The sequence below is a fragment of the Tursiops truncatus genome, chromosome 5 (genome assembly GCF_011762595.2).
Source record: "Tursiops truncatus isolate mTurTru1 chromosome 5, mTurTru1.mat.Y, whole genome shotgun sequence".
In the NCBI taxonomy this organism is placed as follows: domain Eukaryota; kingdom Metazoa; phylum Chordata; class Mammalia; order Artiodactyla; family Delphinidae; genus Tursiops; species Tursiops truncatus.
This window is the reverse complement of record NC_047038.1, coordinates 52925703-52948574: the sequence shown is the minus strand read 5'-3', so window position 1 is coordinate 52948574 and position 22872 is coordinate 52925703. Positions and strand designations below refer to the sequence as shown.

The window sequence follows — 22872 nt, the reverse complement described above, 5'->3', positions numbered from 1 at the left end:
CCTCTTTCACTCTCAAAAGTATTCCTGTTTGGATGATGAATTATATGGTCATCCTATCTATAATAACAATATAAGGCAGATGGAGTTAATGTTATAGTGAAGGTACAATTTTATTTTCATTTGTGAAATGGGAATAAATACGTTCTGTACCCAACCAAACTCAGAGACCTTTTACAATATGAAACAATATGTTAAGTGTGCTAAACTCTCAAAAAAAAAAAAAGAATTACATAAATGCAATGCCATGCTGTGATCCTAAAAATGCCCAGGAAAGGAGGGGGAGGAAAGGGCAGGACTGGCAGTCCGGTCGGGCTGGAACCGAAGGAGTACACATGCAGGTCCTGATGCACACTCCCATGCTTCTGCTCCCTTCCAGCCTATAACGGTATTTAATACAAAACTCTTTGTAAGGTAAATTAAAAATTAATGGAACAGGAATGGGAAATGGTATTTTTTAATGATTATTATTTGGTATGACTAAGAAAAGCAGATATAATTTGGAGGAAGGGGCTAAAATATGTACCAGTTGAAGCAGGGGTTGTGGTAATTCCCAGAAAGAGGCAAAAGGTCTTGGGTTGAATGTTTCATGGCCATAAAATAACTCAGAAGTTTTTGGCTCTTTATAGACAGAACTCATAACCATAGACTATTCATTCCCAGTTAAGCCAGTTGCGTTTAAGAGCATTATTTGCTATTTGAAACACATCTTTCTACAGAAACTGTTGTATTTAAGTTCCTATAACAAAAGCCTAATATTTAATCTATATATAACTGAACTATATAGTACCAACGGTGCTCTCGAATGACCTGTGACTAAGGAATCATCAAGAAGAGATTGAAGAGGTAGAGGTGAGACAGTCTGGATGGTAAGAAAAGAGAAAGTCTTCTGGTTTCTACGGTGGTTGCTTTGAAGGAGACAGAGGTATATGAATTGAAATACTCTAGAATTAGTTCTTATCAAATATCTATAAAGAGAAAGATAACAACAGCAGGTGGTAAATGAATTGGAAAAGAAAGAGATAGAGGAGGAAGTCTAGTAAATAGGTACTATAATTGTCAAGGGAAGACATAAGAGCCCAGGTACTCAAGTAAATAAATGCTGAGGCAGGATAGAAAATCCAGAACTTAAGAAATATTCTAGTTATGCTTATATAACTATAAAATGAGATATTTTCTTAAGATACATCCCATTAATTCATACAGTAGTTCTTAACCATTCTAGGCTACAGAACCATCTTACTTTAACAAAAGCAAAGAATCTTCTATCCAGAAAAATACACATATAGCCCTGCTTTATAGTAACTGCAAGTCCATGACCTCTTTAAGGTGGAACTTGGCCACTGTGAAATCACAAAGTACAGGGGCAGGAAAAAATGTCTTTTGCAAGACCATCACAATAGCCAAATATAATGCCTGAGATTATAAAAACTGTTACAAAAGTATAGCGCAAAAACAGCTGTTAAAATTTATTAAAGTACAAAGCAGGCATCAGAATCATGGAAGGACTTGTTAAAACAGATTTCTGGGCCCCACCCCCAAGTTTCTGATTTAGTAGGGCTGAGAGGGGGCCTAACGATTCTAACAAGTTGCTGCTTGTCCCAGAAGCACACTTTGATTTATTCCTTAGAGCAATCTTTCAAAACTATACCAACTTCTTTTTCTTCCACTTCTCTCCCTTGAGGCCCAAAGATTTGGCTGCAGTAATCCACTTTGTCTTACGGGTTCACTGCCTTTCTTTTCTCATTCTGTAGGCTAAATGCGAACAAAGTATTGAATGGAAGAGTGCCCCAACCTTATTTCTGCCTTACTTCCAAAACATGTATACAGCCTCCACGTTATTTTGAATAGCTCCAGCCATAGTTAAGAACATGCAAGCAGAGAAGAGGTAATAAGCAAAGTGACAAACAGATATAAGCAAAGTGACAAACAGATATTAACAGATTTTGATCAAAATACTGTACACAAACCCCAGGAGATGACTTCCTCCTAGGTAAAAGAAGGATGTTTCTTTTCTTTTCTTTTTTTAATTTTGGCTGCGTTGGGTCTTCGTTGCTGCACGTGGGCTTTCTCTAGCTGCAGCGAGCGGGGGCTACTCTTCGTGCGCAGGTTTCTCATTGCAGTGGCTTCTCTTGTTACAGAGCATGGGCTCTAGGCATGCACGTTTCAGTAGTTGTGGCTCATGGGCTCTAGAGCGCAGGCTCAGTAGTTGTGGCGCACGGGCTTAGTTGCTCCGTGGCGTGCGGGATCTTCCCGGACCAGGGCTCGAACCCGTGTCCCCTGCGCATTGGCAGGCAGATTCTTAACCACTGTGCCACCAGGGAAGCCCAAGAAGGATGTTTCTTGCACAGACTCCTATTTAAAGGTGTTCAAAATCATTACTTCTTTTATGAGCTCTACAGATCAATAATTAGACACATTCCAAATAAAAATTAAATTTAAAAATTAAATTTTTTAATTTAGAATTTGCAGCTAAAATAAAAAATCATAGGCAAATGTACAGAAAAAGGTATTTTTCAAACAAAGGAAATAAAGTGTAGATTTTAATCATTTCTTCTCTCATCAAAATGATATCTAAATTTTGGTGACCCTGGGCATTTGCCTCATCTCTCTAAGCCTATTCCTTATCTGCAAATAGATAATTATGGTATATTCTTAGTTCACAGGGTTGCTATGAGGAGTCCATTCCATAGTGTATGCAAAGTGCTTACAGTGTGGAACAAACAGTAAATGCTAAATAAATGTTTTCTGTTATTTTAGTATATAAATCCATAAATACAAGTTTGAGAAGTCCTCCAGTAACAAAACTAAATTAATTCATCATTTCCCAGTTTTGGCCACTAACCCTTTTTTCTATGGAATAACTATCAACATTCTCTGCTATTCTAGTTGTATGCTTATTGCTATTATTTTCCAGAAAGAATTAAAGCCTGCTTTTACGGCATCAAGTTTTTAACTAATTAAACTATGAAAATTTCAGTATACAGGAAAATACCTCAATAATTATAATTTAACAGCAAGAATTCTTTAGCACCTACTCTCTTCACCTTACCTTTGCCCTGCCTGTCCTTTCAGGTGAACGCCAAGTGATCCTTCAGTCAAATAAGTTGTACCGGTACATTTGTGCATGTAAAGTACTACTCAGTAGATAACTTTAATCAAATTTAACATGCTTTAAAATGTTAGACATATCCTAATACAAAGATAAACATGAAAAGTCTTATTGTGGGTCACTTCCAAAGCAAAGCCTTTTGAAGGAAGTCATATAACTTTACTGCTTTTATACTTTATAATTCCATGGCTTGAGAATTTCCCATCAAATCTCTCTAGCAGAGTACAAAAACAAACCACGATAAGCAGCCTCTAAAATGGCTCATAGGAAGAGTTCTAAAAGGTAAATAAAATGAGATAACAAGACAAAAATAAACAAATAAAATAAAATGGCTCATAATGATCCCCACATCCTCTTATTTGTGCTCCTGTGTTAACTGCCTCCCCTTGAGTATCAGCTGGACCTAGCAACTCACTTCCAACAAACAGAATATGGCAAAAAGTGATGAAACAGGACTCCCAAGATGAGGTTACAAAAAGACTTTGACTTCCATGTTGTCCTTTCCCTCTCTCTCTCTCTCTCTCTCTCTCCCTCCCTCCCCCGACTTTCTCTCTCCCACCCCCATGCTCCCCCCACCCCCTTCAGCCCCTCTCATTCAGGGAAGACCACTGCCCTATGGACAGGGGCATGTGGCAGGGGACCGACATCTGCAACCAGCAACCAGTGAGGACCTGTGGAGCCAACAGCCACATGAGTAGGCCTTGAAGTGAATCCTCCCCAAATCAGGCCTTGAGATGACTGCAATACCAGTTGACATCTTAACCGCAGCTAGTGAGAGGCCCAGAGTCGCAAGAGTCAGCTAAGCTGCTCCTGGATTTCGAACCCACGGAAACCATGAGATGATAAAACCGTGAGTGGCTTAGTAAACCACTAAGTTGGGAAGAATTTGTTACACAATAATTGATAACTAATATCTAAGTTGAAATTTTAACTTAGAAAACTTCAGTAAAGAACAGACGCAGTTATTCCTTTAGAAACAATACTCCACGTAATTCAAAACTCAGCGATCCTTTTTTAAAATGTATTTTCTCCTATTTTTTTCTAACCCTACTTTTGCCTATTTTCTTAAGTGACTCTCCTTGTTTCAGACAGATTCATCTGTGTGGTTAAAACTAAGTTTTCTGAGAAGTGTACCGAGAAATGATGACAAAGGTGTTTTTCAGGCAGAATAGCTAATATAAGAAAAACAAATACCAGGTACAACCAGATTTTTCACATAAGTTGGCCTTAAAGTTGGTTTTATATACATATGTATACATATGTATAACAAACAACTGATAACAAACACTCTAAAATGTATGTTTTATATACATATGTATACATATGTATAACAAACAACTGATAACAAACACTCTAAAACTATTTGGAATCACATAAATGAACGGGAAGAATGGATAAAAAGGGGGAAAAAGTAGAAAAAGGGGAAGAAACCTTTTAAAATATAAAAGAAAAAGGGGGAAAAATAAAAACAGAAAACAAGGTTCATACACACTAGGAACTATAATAAAACTTCCAGTCATGAAGTAGGCAATAACAATGTCAGTTCTCACTGCCTCCTACTGCTGTGCTCAGGGCCACAAAACCATTCAATACTCTCATTTAAATTATTGGCTAATCAAGTACCTACACTGTCCAAAATATCTTCAATATTGACAGAACAGGCAAACTTAACTGTAATCAATAACTCAATCTAAGCAGGTCACAAATTCAGCATACACTGACATCTAATCTTCTAGATCTTGCGTCAGAAGACAATGACCTAGAGAGCAAAAGCTGCATATCCTGTTCCTAATCTGAAACACCCCTAGGCCTCCAATTTCAATTGTAGAATAGCTCTGGAAAATTGCCAGATATTTATTCTCTTACTTGTCCAAGCACTGCAAATAGTACACACTTTGTTACCTTCTTAATGAGGCCTGCCATGACCATCCTATTTAAAATTACAGCCATCCATTATCTACATGTCCTGATCCCCCTTCCCCTGCTTATTTAGTTTTTTGTTTAGTCTTGCTTTGTTTAGTCTTGTTTTGTTTAGTCTTGTTTAGTTTTGTTTTGTTTAGTCACAAGCCCCATCAGAATGTTAGCCTAAGGGCTTCAAGATTTATATGCGATTTTGTCTGTTTTTTTCCTGATATATTTCAAGATCTATTTGAGTATCTGGCATGGAATAGATCCTCAAATATTAGCTCAATATCAAATGAATGAATAAACTAGAAAAGTAAATGCTTTCTCATATGACCAAAAGCAATAGGTACTAAAGAGAAAAAAATTAAGCTTCCAACCAGCATTTTCAAATGCTAAATATTTTGCTAAAATTTTTAAAAAGCAATATTTCCATTCAAAAATCACAAGAAATTAAGTATTTTTAAATTTCTAAGGTTTCCTATTAAATTCATGAAGTTTCCTAATGATGGCTACTAGACACCTATAACAGTATTAATATTCACTTCTTTAAAAAAAAGACACTTTAACAAGAAATACAAATCAAGATGTAGCAATAATGAACTGAAGGCACCAAACTGGTCCAAAAACTACAGAATTAAAAACCCATTCTCTTGGGCTTCCCTGGTGGCGCAGTGGTTGGGAGTCTGCCTGCTGATGCAGGGGACGCAGGTTCGTGCCCCGGTCCAGGAAGATCCCACATGCCGCGGAGCGGCTGGGCCCGTGAGCCATGGCCAATGAGCCTGCGCGTCCTGAGCCTGTGCTCCGCAACGGGAGAGGCCACAACAGTGAGAGGCCCGCATACCACAAAAAAAAAAAAAAAAAGAAAAAACCCATTCTCTTAAAGCCTGCAACACACTATAGTCTCTAAGATCAGTCCTGTCCAATATAAATAGTGATCTACATATGTGATTAAAAATTTCCTAGGAGTCACATTAAAAAGTAAAAACAAGTGAAATTAATTTTATATTATATTTCATGTAACCCAGTATGCCCATAATATAATCATTTCCAACATGTAATCAATATTTCAATATTTATGTAAATCTTCAAAATTTGAAGTGCATTTTACACATATAACACACCTCAATTTTAAGTGCTCAATAGACAAATATAGCTAGTAGCTACCATACTGTACAATGGATTTCTAGATTTTTGGGGGTACTAATAAAACACAGGAGCATACTATATTTGCTTTTAAATATTCATATTAAAAGAAATACAGAGAGAAAGATATCTTCTGTTTTTAAACATTCAAGTTCACCTATTACACTGATAGAATTCTAAGTTCTTTTAACATAAGTTTTACTTTTTAACAAAGTTATTATTTTTTTATTACAAAATATTTGGAATTCCACTAAAATTTAAGACTCAATAAGAATTCCATTGAAGTATAAATTATACAGCCATGCGTGATTACTTTGTTTGGCACAGTGATAATGATAATATTTCACACATCTGAGCATTTACTATCTGATGATGAGATAAAAAGATTAAAATAACTTGTAATTCTAGGAATTATTATGCAATCAAATACATTCAAATCGGCTGTCAAATATCTGCATAAGCTTACTTAATACCTCTCTGTCTATATATTATACACAATTGCAACAGATCCTTCTCTTGAAGGTATTTTTAATAATTAAAAAATATGAATTTTTGCTATTTTTCCATATTTAAATATTTTTTAAATTGTGATATAATAAGAAATATATTTGGTCTTTATCCCTGGTTCCTAGAACAGAGCTCTTAAAAGTCTTAGAATTTCCTCAGTGATAGTGTCCTTTCCTCCTTTAATCACCCCTGAGTTCATGCTAATGAGATGACTAAGGGAGGGGCCCCTAAATAGCCTCAGGATGGGGCTGATCATGAGAAAGACCAAGTGATCAGAGAACGGGAAATTTCAGTCCCAGCTACCTGACCTCTGGGAAAACTGAGCTCTGTAAAAACTCTTGAACTTAGAGATTCAGAAAGCTTCCAGGTTGGTGAATATATCAAGGTGTGGGAGGTGCTGGGAGGGCGGCATGCCCAGAGAGGGCATGGAAGCTCCATGCGCCTTCTACCATACCTTGTCCTATACATATACAGCACTTGGCTGTTCCAGAGTTATATCCTTTTTAATAAACCAGTAAACATAAGTAAAGTGTTCTCCTGAGTTCTGTGAGCCATTCCAGCAAATTTTCCTTTTTTTTAACTGAAGTACAGTTGATGTACAATATTATATAAGTTACAGGTGTACAATATGGTGATTTGTAAAGGTTATACTCTATAATTAGTATGAAATATTGGCTATATTCCCTGTGTTGTACAGTAGCTTATTTATTTTATATATAATAGCTTGTACCTCTTAATCTCCTACCCCTATAATGCCCCTCCCCTCTTCCCTCTCCCCACTGGTAACCACTAGTTTGTTCTCTATATCTGTGAGTCTGCTTCTTTTTTGTATTATTCACTAGTTTATTTTTTAGATTCCACATATAAGTGCTATCAAACAGTATTTTTCTTTCTCTGTCTGGCTTATTTCACTTAGCCTAACACTCCTCCAAGTCTATCCATGTTGCTACAAATGGCAAAATTTCATTCTTTTTATGGCTGAGTAGTATTCCACTGTATTTATGTACCACATCTTCTTTACCCACTCATCTGCTGATGGATGCTTAGGTTGCTTCCATATCTTGGCAATTGTAAACAATGCTGCTATGAACACTGGGGTGCATGTATCTTTTTGAATTTGTGTTTTTTTGTTTTTTTCAGATACATACCCAGCAAATGTTCAAACCTGAGGAAGGAGCCATGGGAACCCCAGATTTATCGCCAGTCAGTCAGAAGTTCAAAAACATAACCAGAGACTTGTGACTGGGATCTGAGGTAAGGGCAGTATTATGAGACTGAGCCCTTTAACTTGTGGGATCAGGGAGAGAGCGTCAGAATTGAATTGAATTGTTGGAAATGCAGTTGGTGTTGGAAAACTGAAGAACTGGTTGGTGTCAGAAAACACCCCAGAGTAGTAATATTTATAACTTGATATATCAATTAATAACAAAAGTAATTTTATTAAGTAGATTTTTAATATTTGATAATCAAAATCTTAAGCAACTATATTAGCAACTAAGTAAACAATTTAGACAATCTTGGGAGGATTAGAAAGAACAATTCATCACTAATAATTCAGAGTATTACTTCTAAAAAGTAGTTTTATAGCTTGATTTTATTGTGTGTATGTGTGTGTTTGTACTGGAAGAAAGAGAAGGAATGGTGATGATGTTGAGAGAATGAATTACTCAGTATAATAAAGTGACCCTCAATAAATGACAACTACTTTGTTATATTCCAGCAAGTAAAATTCCTAATAATCATCAACTTCATTTCATTTACTCTACTTTACGACCAACAGAATGTATTTACATACTTCAAATACTTTTTAAGTTGGAAACAATGTAAAATAGGACTATCCTGTCATCTGCAGTTCCAAAAATGAAAGAAATAAATTTGACTACTTTGAACTGAAAGCCATGATTTTGGTATTAATAGAACTGAACTCTAATTAAAATGATTTAACCACAATGAGAAGAGATTATCTCTCAGTAAGCATGAATCAGCTGATGCAGAGATAGTAAAAAAAAAAAAAGACTAAAGAGTTAATATCTGATCTAATAAGTACTAAGAAATCACTGTTAAATTTCTTAGCTAGAGAAAGACACTCTCAAAAGTGATATGCATGATGATTAGAGAGGAAAAAATTAGAGGTAATAATCTAGGCATAAGATAATAAATACCTAGATTAAAATGGAATAAGTAAATAACTAAAACAGGTAAATGAAAAAGGACTAAATTCTAAGAACACAAAATTTTATTTATAGCAGGGGTTGGCACACTACAGACTGATGGCTGTCTTTGCAAACAAAGTTTTATTGGAACACAGCCATGACCATTAGTTCATATACTGTCTAAGGCTGCTGGGCACTACAATGGGAGAGTTAAGTAGATCCAACAGAGATCATGCAGCTCACACAAATCTAAACTATTTGCTAGCTGGCCTATATTCGTTTCCTATGGCTGCTGTAACAAAGTACCATAAACTGAGTGGCTTAAAATAACAGAAATTTATTCTTTCACGGTCTGGAGGCTATAAATCTAAATAAAGTGTCAGCAGGGCCATGCTCTCTGAAAGGCTCTAAGGGAGAATCTGTTTCATGCCTTTCTCTTGGCTTTTGGTGTCACCAGCAATCCTTGTCATTCCTTGACTTGTAGCTGCATAACTCCAATCTCTGCATCCACTGTCACATGATCATCTTCTCCCCTGTGTCTGTCTGTCCACATGGTGTTCTCCTCTCTTACAAGGACACCAGTCATATTGGATTAAGAGCCCATGTTACTCCAATATACACTCCTCTTAAATAACTACATCTGAAATGAACCTATTTCCAGATAAGGTCACATTATGAGGTACTGGGGGTTAGGACTTCAAAATATTTTTTGGGGGGGGGACATATTTCAACGCATAATTTGGCCCTTTACAGAAAAAGTCTGCCAACTCCTAATTTAAAAGAGTAAAAACTGGTACTTCCTTAGTGGCACAGCAGTTAAGAATCCACCTGCCAATGCAAGGGACACAGTTCAAGCCCTGGTCCAGGAAGATACCACATGCCACAGAGCAACGAAGTCCATGCACCACAACCACTAAGCCTGCGCTCTAGAGCCCGTGAGCCGCGAGCCACAACTACTGAGCCCATGTGCCACAACTACTGAAGCCCGCGCACCTAGAGCCCGTGCTCTGCAACAACAGAAGCCACCGCAATGAGAAGCCCGTGCACTGCAATGAAGAGTAGCCCCCACTCGCCACAACTAGAGAAAGCCTGCACATAGCAACAAAGACCCAAAGCAGCCAAAAATTTAAAATAAATAAAATAAACTTTAAAAAAATTAAATAAAAGAGTAAAAACTGAGGAGAAGTAGGTCCACAATTGCCATTGAACAGTGAGGGATTTCAAAGAGAGATCTGGGATTTTGCTTTAGATAAACTAAGCTGAAAACAAGAGCCCTCAAAAGATGTCAGGCAGAAAGCAATATATGTACGTCAGAATCTGGACTGGCTTAGAGATGGAGGCATCAGGAGTAACCTGAAAGTGGATGAGCATTCTCAAGGTAAATGTTTTATACAGCAAGTCAAAAATCGATCTTTAGAGAATGTTTCTGTTACATAACAATGTGATTAGACAAAAATGTGATGAGAGGATGTCACTGTTATACAACATTAGATAATAATGTAGAAAATAGTGTAATTTAGTATCATGTAAACTAAAAGAGAAGCATCTCAACAGTGACAAATACAACAAAAAGAGTGAAAAGAACTAAAAACTGACTGGGGAATTTGGTTAGAATGAGACCAGAGTCAAATAAAGAACACAACCTCTAAGAAGAAAACTAAAAGGGACAATAGACAGGGGTAAGATGAGAATGCTTAAGAAATAAAGTACTATTTATTTGTACGGTGAGTACAGTAGATTAGGACATTGGTGACCCCCAGTAAACCACATCTCCTGGTATTCATATCCTTGTATAATCCTTTCCAACACAGACTCTGAGTTCAGCCAAATAACTTGCTTTAAGACAATTTGATATTAACAGGCATTGGCAAGCAGGGGCATGATAAGCACTTTCACATGGGAACTTGTTCTCTTGGAACACTGCCACCTGGAAGCTGGCTGCCATGCTGTAAGGAAGCTTGAGCTAGACTCCTGAATGATGAGAGACTGGATGGAGAGAGACTCTGATGGAAAAGAGGTCATCTGAGATATTCCAGCCCAGCAGAGCTGGCAACTGAATGCAACTGCCACAGTGACCTCAGGCCATAACTACGGGAACAGAAAAAGTGCTCAGCAAAGCCCAGTCAACCCAGAGAATCAGGAGAAATAACAAAATGTTGTTTTAGGCCACTAAATTTTGTGGTGGTTTGTAAAGCAGCAATAGATAACTGACATAGTCAGAATAGGATATATGTTTGAGAAACCCAAGTACACAGAGTGGGAATTCTTATAAAACTGAGAAGACCTGTATAGATGTGAAAAAAAAGAAAAAAGAAAAACCATGTAAATACAAAGGGTAAAATTAAAATGTGAAGAGAAAAACTAAAGATGATGAAGATGAAGGAGTTCAGTCATACAAGGAATAATGGGAAAATTTAAGACTAAAAACTTGGTCATTCTGTTTTAAGAGAATACCAGGGAAAAAGGGTTTCCACCTACTTCATCACTTTCATCTACTTCAATTCCACCATCTTTGTCATCATCCATTTGTTTATGTATTGTTTGAAGAGCTTCCAGACTAAATCTATCTTCTTCTGTGAAGCATGGTGGACTCAGTGACATGCAGGGATCTGAAATAGAACAAAGGGCAATTACTAACTTGCAATCCCCAAACACAAGCTATAGTCAAGAGAATGTAATTTAAAACAAAACCAACAAATTAAATTTCAGACTAAGTCAAACTAAGAGGCTTTAAGAAGTCTAGCAGGGTATTCTTCACATCAAAAGTATAATATATGAACACACTGACTAAAAATAAATAATTCAATTTAATTGATATTAGTCAACTAAAACCAGTACTAAATTCAGGTTGTCTACATTCTTCTTATCCAGATCATTATATTTATAAATTATTCCTCCCCCGAAACAGATAAACTCTCTCCTTTAAAAAAAGGAAAAAAAAACTAAACATCACAGAGTACAAGGTGCTATTTTTATATAGTCCAGTTTAAAATGTAAGTCCTAGGGAAACATCACAAAGAATACAAGAAAAAGAAATGCAGACTATTCACATGATCCTTAGACATTTTTTAATCATTTTTCTATCTAACAGAATCCAAGAGTCCACTGTATGACTTTTAAAATAAAATGTATAACTTCTTAGATTCAACAAAGAAAAACTGAATTTTTAAAAATCTTGTTCTTCATGTTTTTCTTAACATATGTTTATTGGCTAAACCTTTTCCTATGGAAAATGAGTGAATCCTCACATCTGGGTTGTCAAAACTAACAATTTAAAGAGAATGTGGGGCTTTTCATGGCTTAAAATGAGATTAGTAAAAATTACCTCCTGTTGACTCAATTAGTAAACAGTCTACATACCAAAATGGAAAAGTACTGCCAAAACTTCACTCACACCCAATCTGGCTGACTGCTGGATTGACAAATTCCAGGAACTGACTTCTACCAGGTCACTAAAATAATATCCTTTTAAAACATCATCAGATCCACATGTATTTCTAGGAACAGTATGGTCTTAAAGTTTAAAGTGGTTATTAGCATAACAGAAGGGTTAGCCACAGTTTGGCCATCTCCTCAACAATAGTTAAAAATCTAGTTTATCATCTGGTCCTGTTATGAATTAACTGACTGTGGACAAATCACTTGTCCTTGTATCTTAGTTACCTCTCTAAAATAAAGCAAGTAGACTAGATGTTTACTAAGCTCTATTGCAGCCATAACGGCCTAAGAATATCTAATTCTGCATTTAGGAAAAAAAAATTACAAGAAAAGAAGCCAGTCCTGGAGACAAACTAATAATTTTCTAAAAAAAAAAACAATTTAAGCCTATATTACCTGCATGTTCTACTTATAGAACATTTTGGCAATTTAACATTTAATAGTTTTAAGTTTTTAATCTGAAACTTAATTTTGATTCCTTTAATCTTAGAAGGGAAGGAAACAGAAAAGGAAACTCTCTAAAAATGAAATTATAAGTTATGTGACATAAATATGTGTATAAATATTCAAAACTCTGATTAAGATTTGCTAAAATCTAAGAACTTACAGGCATAATGGTCAATTACGATCCCTAATTCACAAGACATCCAGAACCCTCATATGCCCACAAGTTATTCTGAATGGATGCAAAATAAAATATAAGCTCTCAGATATCACAACAACACATGGTGTGAAGAAGATGTGTATACAACATGCTACTGCCTCCAGCAGACATATTTTTAACACGTATTTATTTTGCTAACAAACATATGAAGTGAAAGTTATTACAACTAGTACAATAAGGAAAGTCTCAGCATCACTCACTCTGATTAAATAGGCTTTGTTGTCAAACTCTCTAAGCGAAGTCAACAGTGAGGACGGCAGAAACATTAAAAAGCTTAAGCTTTTTATACAATATGATTTTATACAATTTTATACATTTATACATTTATGCATTTTATACAATATGATATAAAAGAACTGTACATATAATGAATCAGGTATAATGGTTTCAAAGACAACTGCTAAAATACCAAAATCAGTCTCCTTTGCCAACATCTTACAGACATCTACCTTAGCTACCCAAAATGCACTATGTACTCCATAGCCAGAACAGGTTTCTCATCTAAACAGAATCACTTGTTCATTTAAACATGATATGGAGTGCCTGTCATGTGCCAGGCCCTGTACTTGGTGCTGGACACCCAACTAAGGCAAATTTCCTCCCCTTGGTGCCCTCACCTTGTGTTAAATGCAATGTGGTGTGATATATCTTTCTAGCATTATTATGCTGAGCATTCCTTTCTTTCCTCTGGATCAAGACCAGCACATTCCACTGAGAAAAAAAGGAATCAGCTGAAACAGAGTAAGACTTAACCAAAGTCAGCAATCAACACCATTGTTAAATTCCACCTTGTTTTCCTCTACCCAAAGCCAAACAAACGCTCAATCTGATTCTGCAGAAACAGAGTTACTGAATTAAAATGATTTCACCTAATAAGAAACATCTGATATATTCTAGAAGCCAATGCTCTTTCATGTACATAATGTAATCCCTACAACCCTGTGTGAGGAACATATTATCTCCATTTTTCAGATGAGGAAATGAGACTAATGAGTTACTTTCTTAAGATCACACCCCTAGAAATCACAGACCTGGGATTCACACCAGTCTTCAAGACTCCAATTCATGTTCGAGTGTCAGTATAATGAACATAAATGCGTCAGTGTCACCAGTGTCAGAGAAGAATAAAGGATTGCTATCATAGATACTGCCAGAACCTGGCTGAGAAGCAGAGAGAACCAAGAAGCATAAATGTGTCCCAAGGAAGGGGATCACTAGATACCTCATAAATGACAGACATAATCTGAAATACAGACCTATACTTCTTAGATTACTTCTCCTTTTGAGAATAACGTACCTTTAATTCACACTCCCCTTGAAAAAACCTTTACAATAAGTATACTACCACAGTAACAGACATATGTTGAAAGTTTAAACAAATATAAATATTAGAAGCCAACTAAATAAACTTCTTAATTTGTTACTTATCTAGCAAAATACATAAATGCCAGACTTCAGGTTAGAAGCCAGGTATACAAAGGGTAAAAGCAAAGTTAAATATGGCAAGTACAATGACAGACATGTAATAAATATATAATGGCAGTAAAACTAAGGGAGTAGTCCTGTATAGCAAGAAGATTTGAGGAGAAAGTGATATTTACACATTGATTCTTAAAAGATGAGCAAGTGTTCTCTAGGAAGACATGAATGGGCAAGAACATAAGCTGCTAATAGTTATACTAACAAAATAATGATGACAATAACTATCAATTACAGAGTGTCTATAACGTATTACATAAATTTATGTATAAATTATATATTTCACTTTGTTTATAAAATAGGCATTATTATTACCATTTGACTAGGTAATTGAGAAAAGACTGACAATATCATTGAGGGTCAGACTATAGAGGGATCTACAGATTATTCTAAAGTGACAATAAAAGGGAAAAAGTGTTAATAAATTACTCACTGAAACCCTCTACTTGCAGTTTCCTTGGCCTGCAAAGCTCTTTCTCCCAAGTACACCCACTGTTGGTTCATTCCAGCACACATGTTTCTCCTCAGAGGTCATCTTATTTCCCTATCTAAAATAGCCTTCTCCTTTTCTATTTGTTATATTTTTCTTCACAGCACTTAATCACAGTGCATATATTATGTATTTACTTTCTTACTGTCCAATCCTCCACTATAATGCAATCATGAGATGAAAGGCTTTTTTCTGATTGTTGCTCTTTGCTGAGTGCCTAGAAGTGTCTGGCACATAGTAAGCGCTCAAAAAATATGTTTACTGCATTACTTACCTAACTGGTTTCCAATATAAATGTTTGGAAGAGAAAAACTTTTCACAAAATTACTTGGCTGATTAGAAAACTAACATGTAGAAAGTGACAGTAAAACCCCTCACCTCTTTATAGTACTAAAGTTAACTCTAAGTGTTAGTAGAAATCTACTAATATTACTCCTGCTCCAATTAAAAGTATTCAGTGGCCCTCAAGAGCCTAAAGTATAAAGTCTATTTTTCCACTGTCAAATACTGCTGTTTAAATACTTAATGAACAAAATATACAACACATTATAAAAAAATAATGGAGGGGAACTTTAAAATATTTAAGATTCAAGGCCCTTATACTTTAGCAGCAAAGATAAAATTTCATGAAGGCAAGGACTAAGCTTGTTTTATTCATGACTATATATTATTACTATTATTATATATGTTATAATATATGTACATTATTATTATACAGTACTACTCCTAATAAATAATTATGGCTGACTGGCTTTTACATGCAAGCAATTGCATTTTTGGTGGTATTAGGAAAGAGAAATTGGATTTTAATAAGTGGGGTTAGAAAAAGAGAAAACAAGAACAAACCCAAAGAGGAAATAAGACGATATCTGGGACCCACAAAGAGCAGTCTGGCTAGCAGACTGGCTCTCTACTGAGAGTGCTACTCAGGGCTCCTCGCTGCTCACCTCTCCTCCATCTGCTGCTGTAGGCCTTCAGCGGAGGGCTGGGGAGGCCAGTCCCACATAACAAGGAACTGTCCTCTGCCAGCTAACAGTACTGCCCAGAGGGAGGAAGAAAACACTAGCAAGCATGGGTGGAGGAGCAGTAGGATGTGAATCTGGAAAGATGGCTTGGGGTTATCCGTCAGTGAACGGCAATGAACCAAGAAAGAAGAGACTAAAAGAAGCCACTGATCATTTTTAAGTGAACTGTGACTTGATGGCAAATATAACAGAAATCACAACTTATATTTTGTGTAGTGCTTTCAAGTTCAAAAAATGTTTTCCCATATAGTCAGTTTTATTTTAATCTAGAGAAAAAACTATAGTCTCAGTTTACATGCTTGTTACCAGTGAATGCCTATTCCAACAGTACAGGCAGGAAGTAACAACATAAACTACAACCACAGCAGTGAGGATAGATGGAAGAGGTCAGACTGAAGTGACAACTGAGTGTACTGAGAGAAAGGAGACAAATATGACTGACATTTTTAGAATGAACTAATAAAAGTCTAGGTAAAACAAAGGTAACTTCTATTTGGATGAGTGAAACCAAACAACACAGAGTTACAAACTGCGCCAAATGTGACTCCATTAAGCCTTTACTAGAGGCACAAATATTTATGCCATATTCTATATTTTGTTGTCCCAGTCAATTGATATAGGCAAGGAATATAGTTCAGAAATGTAAGAAAATAAGAGCTTAAGAAATAAATGAAACTGAAAAAGTAAATCCAGTCTTTAAAGCTAGTTTCCCTCCTATAATACCTTTGAGGTCAGCAAATTTCATGCAGAAGAGAACTAAGAAGGAGAGCCAGCCGACTTTTCATCACAAACCAATGACTGTAGCCCATTAACAATGTGCAACATCATATACTGCCAAGAACATGGCTTACCACGCTGGCAACTTTTATGAGTCTCATGATTAGGATTTTCTTAATTACTACCACTGAGAGAAAAATTTTAAACAAATATTGTTCATACTTGGTGCTTCCACTAATAGTTCAAGCATTTATCAAATCAAACACTTCAATCTGAATATTTTGAGAGCAAATCTTCTCTAAAATCTTCAGAGATAACCGTTTGGTGTCATTTTTCAATAAACCAACAATCTGATTCAAAGTCAAAAAGAAAGTGAATAATGTCTTCTTTCTTTTTTGATATCCTCTTTAAGGCAGAGTCTGCCTTATTTCTCTTATTATCCCAATGTCTAGCATATCACCAACACCTGGCATACAGGAGGATTAATGGATGTTTCTCAAAAAGTCTAATAAATAAATAATAAAGGCTGCCACATACTTTTTTAAAGAGAAGTTTCAACCCATAATCTATTATATTTCCCGGTATATGGTACCAGGAAATATAATTTCATAGATATTCAAACTATGCTAATATTTACTGAAAGTATATTACATGCCAGAACAACAAATGAGAAAAGGAAAATTGTAACTCGTATACACGACGCTATACCAGGAGGCTATAAAAATGCAGGTGGATTCTGAATCTCAAATGTTTAACTCAGATTTTTGAAAAGTTCAACAAAGGAGACAGACCTCACCAACAACAGGGCTGAGAAACCACTGCTGATATATCAAATTATGGCTTAAGTATTATAGTGAAAAGAAAATAAAGAGCCTTTATTTTGAAACCCTTTCTGATTAATGACTGCCTCTTGGAGCTCTGAATCACTGACTTCGTTTACAAAGTCCTCATTAATTAGTCTGACTCTTGTAAAAAGAAAGAACTTTCCCCTCATCTGTTAGCTAAAAATTTCCCTTAAAAATTGCTAAGTTCAATTATACCTTCCAAATGTTTTAAACAGACTATCTGAAACAAACTCAGTTACTTAGGTCCTTTCCCACTTTCCAGGGATATTTTTCAACTTACCATCTTCTGATTATTTCACTCCCACTTATTCCCCCACCCTCACAAAGCATCTTGTCCTTGCCACCTCAAAAAGTTCCCACTAATCTTCTCAAAGAGCCTCTCTAAAGGTAGGAGACAAGGTGATGCCTCTGCCTCAAAACTATCTTAATATGCAATTCATTTACCAACACATTCCTCAACCCAAAAATATCTACACTTACATTTGTGGTTAACCAATATGTTCATTTAATGTATGTAAATAAATGAGAAATATTTATGCAGCTGTATTTATCTCTAGATTCATTGACAGCTGCCTAATTTTTCCCACTGTGTTTTATACTATAACTTCCTAGAAAGCAATACTATATCTGAGTATAACTTTGCTGTATCTGTCATATGCAGGAAAATATTGTTGACTAGGTGCAAAAAACAAAAGTAAACAGATGCATGCATACACTTATTTACTGACTCCTAATTTCCCAGGATGCTATAAACACTAACTTTATTTATTTATCTATCTATTTATTTATTTATGGCTGCATTGGGTCTTCATTGCTGTGAACGGGCTTTCTCTAGTAGCAGCGAGTGGGGGCTACTCTTTGTTGCGGTATGTGGGCTTCTCATTGCGGTGGTTTCTCTTGTTGCAGAGCACAGGCTCTAGGCACGTGGGCTCAGTAGTTGTGTCTTGCAAGCTCTAGAGCACAGGCTCAGTAGTTGTGGCATGCAGCCTTAGTTGCTCCATGGCATGTGGGATCTTCCCAGCCCAGGGCTCGAACCCATGTCCCCTCATTGGCAGGCGGATTCTTAACCACTGCGCCACCAGGGAAGCCCTAAACTCTAACATTTTGATTAGCAACATTATGTGCACAGAGTAGTGAAATAGCTTTGCTTATTTTTATTTGTTTTGGAGGGAAGAAAATGATAATTCAAAGTTACAACCAGAACACTGTGCATGTACTTAATGGCACTGAATTATATACTTAAAATGGTTTAAATGGTAAATTTTATGTTATATATATTTTACCACAATTTTTTAAAAAGCTATAAGCAAAACATAAGCTATGGAGAACAAAGACCATTAAAACCATTCTACCTATCAACACCTCAGGAAATAAAGAGAACGTTGCTGTTACTGACAGGCATTGATCCAACTGTTTCACTTCTCTGTTTCACTTCTCTCTCAGTGCGAGAACTTAACAACAGTCAAAAATAAAATCACTATCCCAATTTTTCAGATGAGAAATGTTGAGCACTCTGTAGGAGGAAAAAGAACTTTTAATTCATTCTCATTCTGCCTCTTATTATATAACCTCAGGAAAGTTATTTAACTTATTTGCCTTAACTTCTTCATCTGTAAAATGGGAATAATAGTAAATTTGCGGGCTTCCCTGGTGGCGCAGTGGTTGAGAGTCTGCCTGCTGATGCAGGGGACATGGGTTCGTGCCCCGATCCGGGAAGATCCCACGTGCCGCAGAGCAGCTAGGCCCATGAGCCATGGCCGCTGAGCCTGCGCGTCCGGAGCCTGTGCTCCGCAACGGAAGAGGCCACAACAGTGAGGCCCGTGTACCACAAAAAAAAAAAAAGAAAAAAAAGAATCTACCTGCCAATGCAGGGACACAGGTTCGATCCCTACTCCAGGAAGATCCCACATGCCGCGGAGTAAGTAAGCCCGTGCGCCACAACTACTGAGCCTGCGCTCTAGAGCCCGCAAGCCACAACTACTGAGCCCACGTGCCACAACTACTGAAGCCCACGTGCCCAGAGCCCGTGCTCTGCAGCAAGAGAAGCCACTGCAATGAGAAGCCCGCGCACCACAACAAAGAGTAGCCCCCGCTCGCTGCAACTGGAGAAAGCCCGTGCACAGCAACGAAGACCCAACGCAGCCAAAAATAAATAAATAAAAAATAAATTAATTTTAAAAAAAATACACTCCAGCCAAAACAATCTTGAGAAAGAACAGAGCTGGAGGAATCACGCTTCCTGACTTCAGACTATACTACAAAGCTACAGTAATCAAAACAATGGGGTAATGGCACAAAAACAGACAAAGATCAATGGAACATAATAGAGATCCCAGAAATAAACCCACACACTTACGGTCAATTGATCTATAAGAAACAAAGTAAGAATATACAATGCAGAAGACAGTCTCTCCAATAAGTGGTTCTGGGAAAACTGGACAGCTACATGTAAAGGAATGAAATTAGAACATTCTCTAAGCCATATACAAAAATAAACTCAAAATGGACTAAACACCCAAATGTAAGACCAGATACTATAAAACTCCTAGAGGAAAACATAGGTGGAACACTCTTTTACATATATCACAGCAATATTTTTTTGGCTCTGCCTCCTAAAGTAAAGGAAATAAAAGCAAAAATAATCAAATGGGACCTACCTAAACTTAAAAGCTTTTGCACAGCAAGGGAAACCATCAACAAAAAGACAACCTGATGAATGGGAGAAAATATTTGCAAATGATATGACCGATAAGGGATTAATATCCAACATATATAAATAGCTCATATAACTCAACATCAAAAAACAAACCACTTGGGCTTCCCTGGTGGCGCAGTGGTTAAGAATCCACCTGCCAATGCAGGGGATACGGGTTCGAGCCCTGGTCAAGGAATACCCCACATGCCATGAAGCAACTAAGCCCATGTGCCACAACTGCTGAGCCTGCGCTCTAGAGCCCGTGAGCCACAACTACTGAGTGTGCGTGCCACAATTACTGAAGCCTGCGCACCTAGAGCCCATGCTCCACAACAAAAGAAGCCACTGCAATGGGAAGCCCACATACCACAACGAAGAGCAGCCCTTGCTCACTGCAACTAGAGAAAGCCCGCACGCAGCAACGAAAACCCAAAGCAGCCAAAAATCAATAAAATTTTTTTTAAAAAGGTGATTTTAAAAAAAAACTCAATTAAAAAATGTGCAGAATGACTGAATAGACATTTTTCCAAAGAGGAAATGCAGATAGCCAAAGGGCACATGAAAAAAATTCTCACCATCAGTAATCATCAGAGAAATGCAAATCAAATCCACGAGATTATCATCTCACACTTGTGAGAATGGCTATCATCAAAAAGAACACAAATAAAAAATGTTGGCGAGGATATGGAGAAAAGGGAACCCTTGTACACCGTTGGTGGGAATGTAAATTGGTGCAGCCACTGTGGAAAACAGTACAGAGGTTTCTCAAAACACTAAAAACAGAACTATCATTTGGCCCAGCAATTCCACTCCTGGGTATATATCCAAAAAAAAAAAATCAGAACACTAATTCAAAAAGATGCATGCACTCCAATGTTCATAGCAGTATTATTTACAATCGTCAAGATATGGAAGCAACCAAAGTGTCCACCAACAGATGAATGGATAAAGAAAATGTGGTATATAAATAAAAAGGAATACTACTCAGCTATAAAAAAAGAATGAAATTTTGCCATTTGCAGCAACATGAATAGATTTGGAAGGTATTATGCTGAGTGAAATCAGTGAGACAGAGAATGACAAATACTGTATGCTATCACTTATTTGTGGAATCTAAAAAATAAAACAAGCTAGTGAATATAACAAGACAGACAGACTCAGATATAAAGTCTGCTCTTAGTGCCTGGGCGGGGTGGGGGCAATATATGGGTGGGGAAGTGAGAACTACAAACTACTGGGTGTAAGATAGGTTCAAGGATGTACTGTGCAACACAGGAAACACAGCTAATATTTTATAATAATGGTAAATGGAAAGTAACCTTTAAAAATTGTATAAAAGGGACTTCCCTGGTGGCACTGTGGTTAAGAATCCGCCTGCCAATGCAGGGGACACGGGTTCAATCCCTGGTCCAGGAAGATCCCACATGCCGTGGAGCAACTAAGGCCATGCACCACAACTACTGAGCCTGCACTCTAGAGCCCGCGAGCCACAACTACTGAAGCCCACGTGCTACAACTACTGAAGCCTGTGCATCTAGAGCCCGTGCTCTGCAACAAGAGAAGCCACCGCAATGAGAAGCCCATGCACCGCAATGAAGAGTATCCCCTGCTCGCCACAACTAGAGAAAGCCCACGGGCAGCAATGAAGACCCAATGCAGCCAAAAATAAAATAAATAGTTTTTTTTAAAAAAGGAATTATGAAGATGGTTGACAGAGATCTGTGCCGCTTTCTTATTTACTATCAGTTATGTGTCCTATTTTCTATCTTTTCATAATTTTATACCCATCTCAATTAACATCAATCTATATCAGGTATTTTAATAAATACTATCAACAAGTTATTAAGTAAATAAGTAAACAGTACTTAAAGCATAAAAAGAAATGAATGCATTGAAATATTTTACAGAAGTCAAGTATGTGTGTGGGTGTGTGGGTGTCAAATTGTCGGAGCTACCAAGACTTCATGGAAATTAAATATTCAAGGAGCCACTCTGGTTATGCCACAAATTCAAGCATTTAGCAGAACTCACTAGCAACAACAGACTCATGGATACATGGGTGGGATGGTGTGAGATTTGTGTTTCCTATAGAATATTCAGGTAGCTGCAGAGTGTGGATTCGAGGACAACAGACTGAAGGCAGAGAGACAAGTTATTTTATTATGCCAAGCCACAAGGTCCGAACTAAGATTGTGCTAATAAGGTGATATAGAATGGGGCAGATTACAAAAATATTTACAAGGTAAGTTTTACTAATTTCTAGAACTCTCATTCATTCCACTATAGTATGCAGTCTCCATCAAATAGATATGCTATCAATCAGAAAAAGACCTCATTGATTATCAAGCATAAATATAACTATGCATCATTTTCATTTGTGTTTCATAATTTTAGAGAAAGATATATAAACTAAATCTCTGAATGATTAGATACTAAAAACTAAATTCATATTATTATGAGTTTGGCCCAATTAGCAATAGGAAGACTGTTCTTACAGACAATCCAAGAAAACTCCACCTACCACATGACGGATGGGAACATTGCAACAGGTCTCTTCCGTTTCAGGATATGAGGAAAGGACAAGATACAGGGTGGCATCAAATAGGTAGAATCTGGCCTAGAAGGACATGATATCAAAGAGACTGACAATTACAGCATTCTTCCTGCCTACAGAACTCAATCAGAAATTTCTAAGAAATGAT

General features: G+C 36.8%; 1 protein-coding gene across 1 annotated transcript in view; it reads right to left on the bottom strand.

The window, feature by feature from the left end:
- STIM2 (stromal interaction molecule 2) overlaps positions 1-22872 on the bottom strand; it is a 169303-nt gene that overhangs the window by 91667 nt on the left and 54764 nt on the right. Inside the window, exon 2 of the mRNA XM_019928374.3 lies at positions 11296-11426. Coding sequence (XP_019783933.1) covers positions 11296-11426 — 131 coding nt within the window. The remainder of the gene's footprint in view (positions 1-11295; positions 11427-22872) is intronic.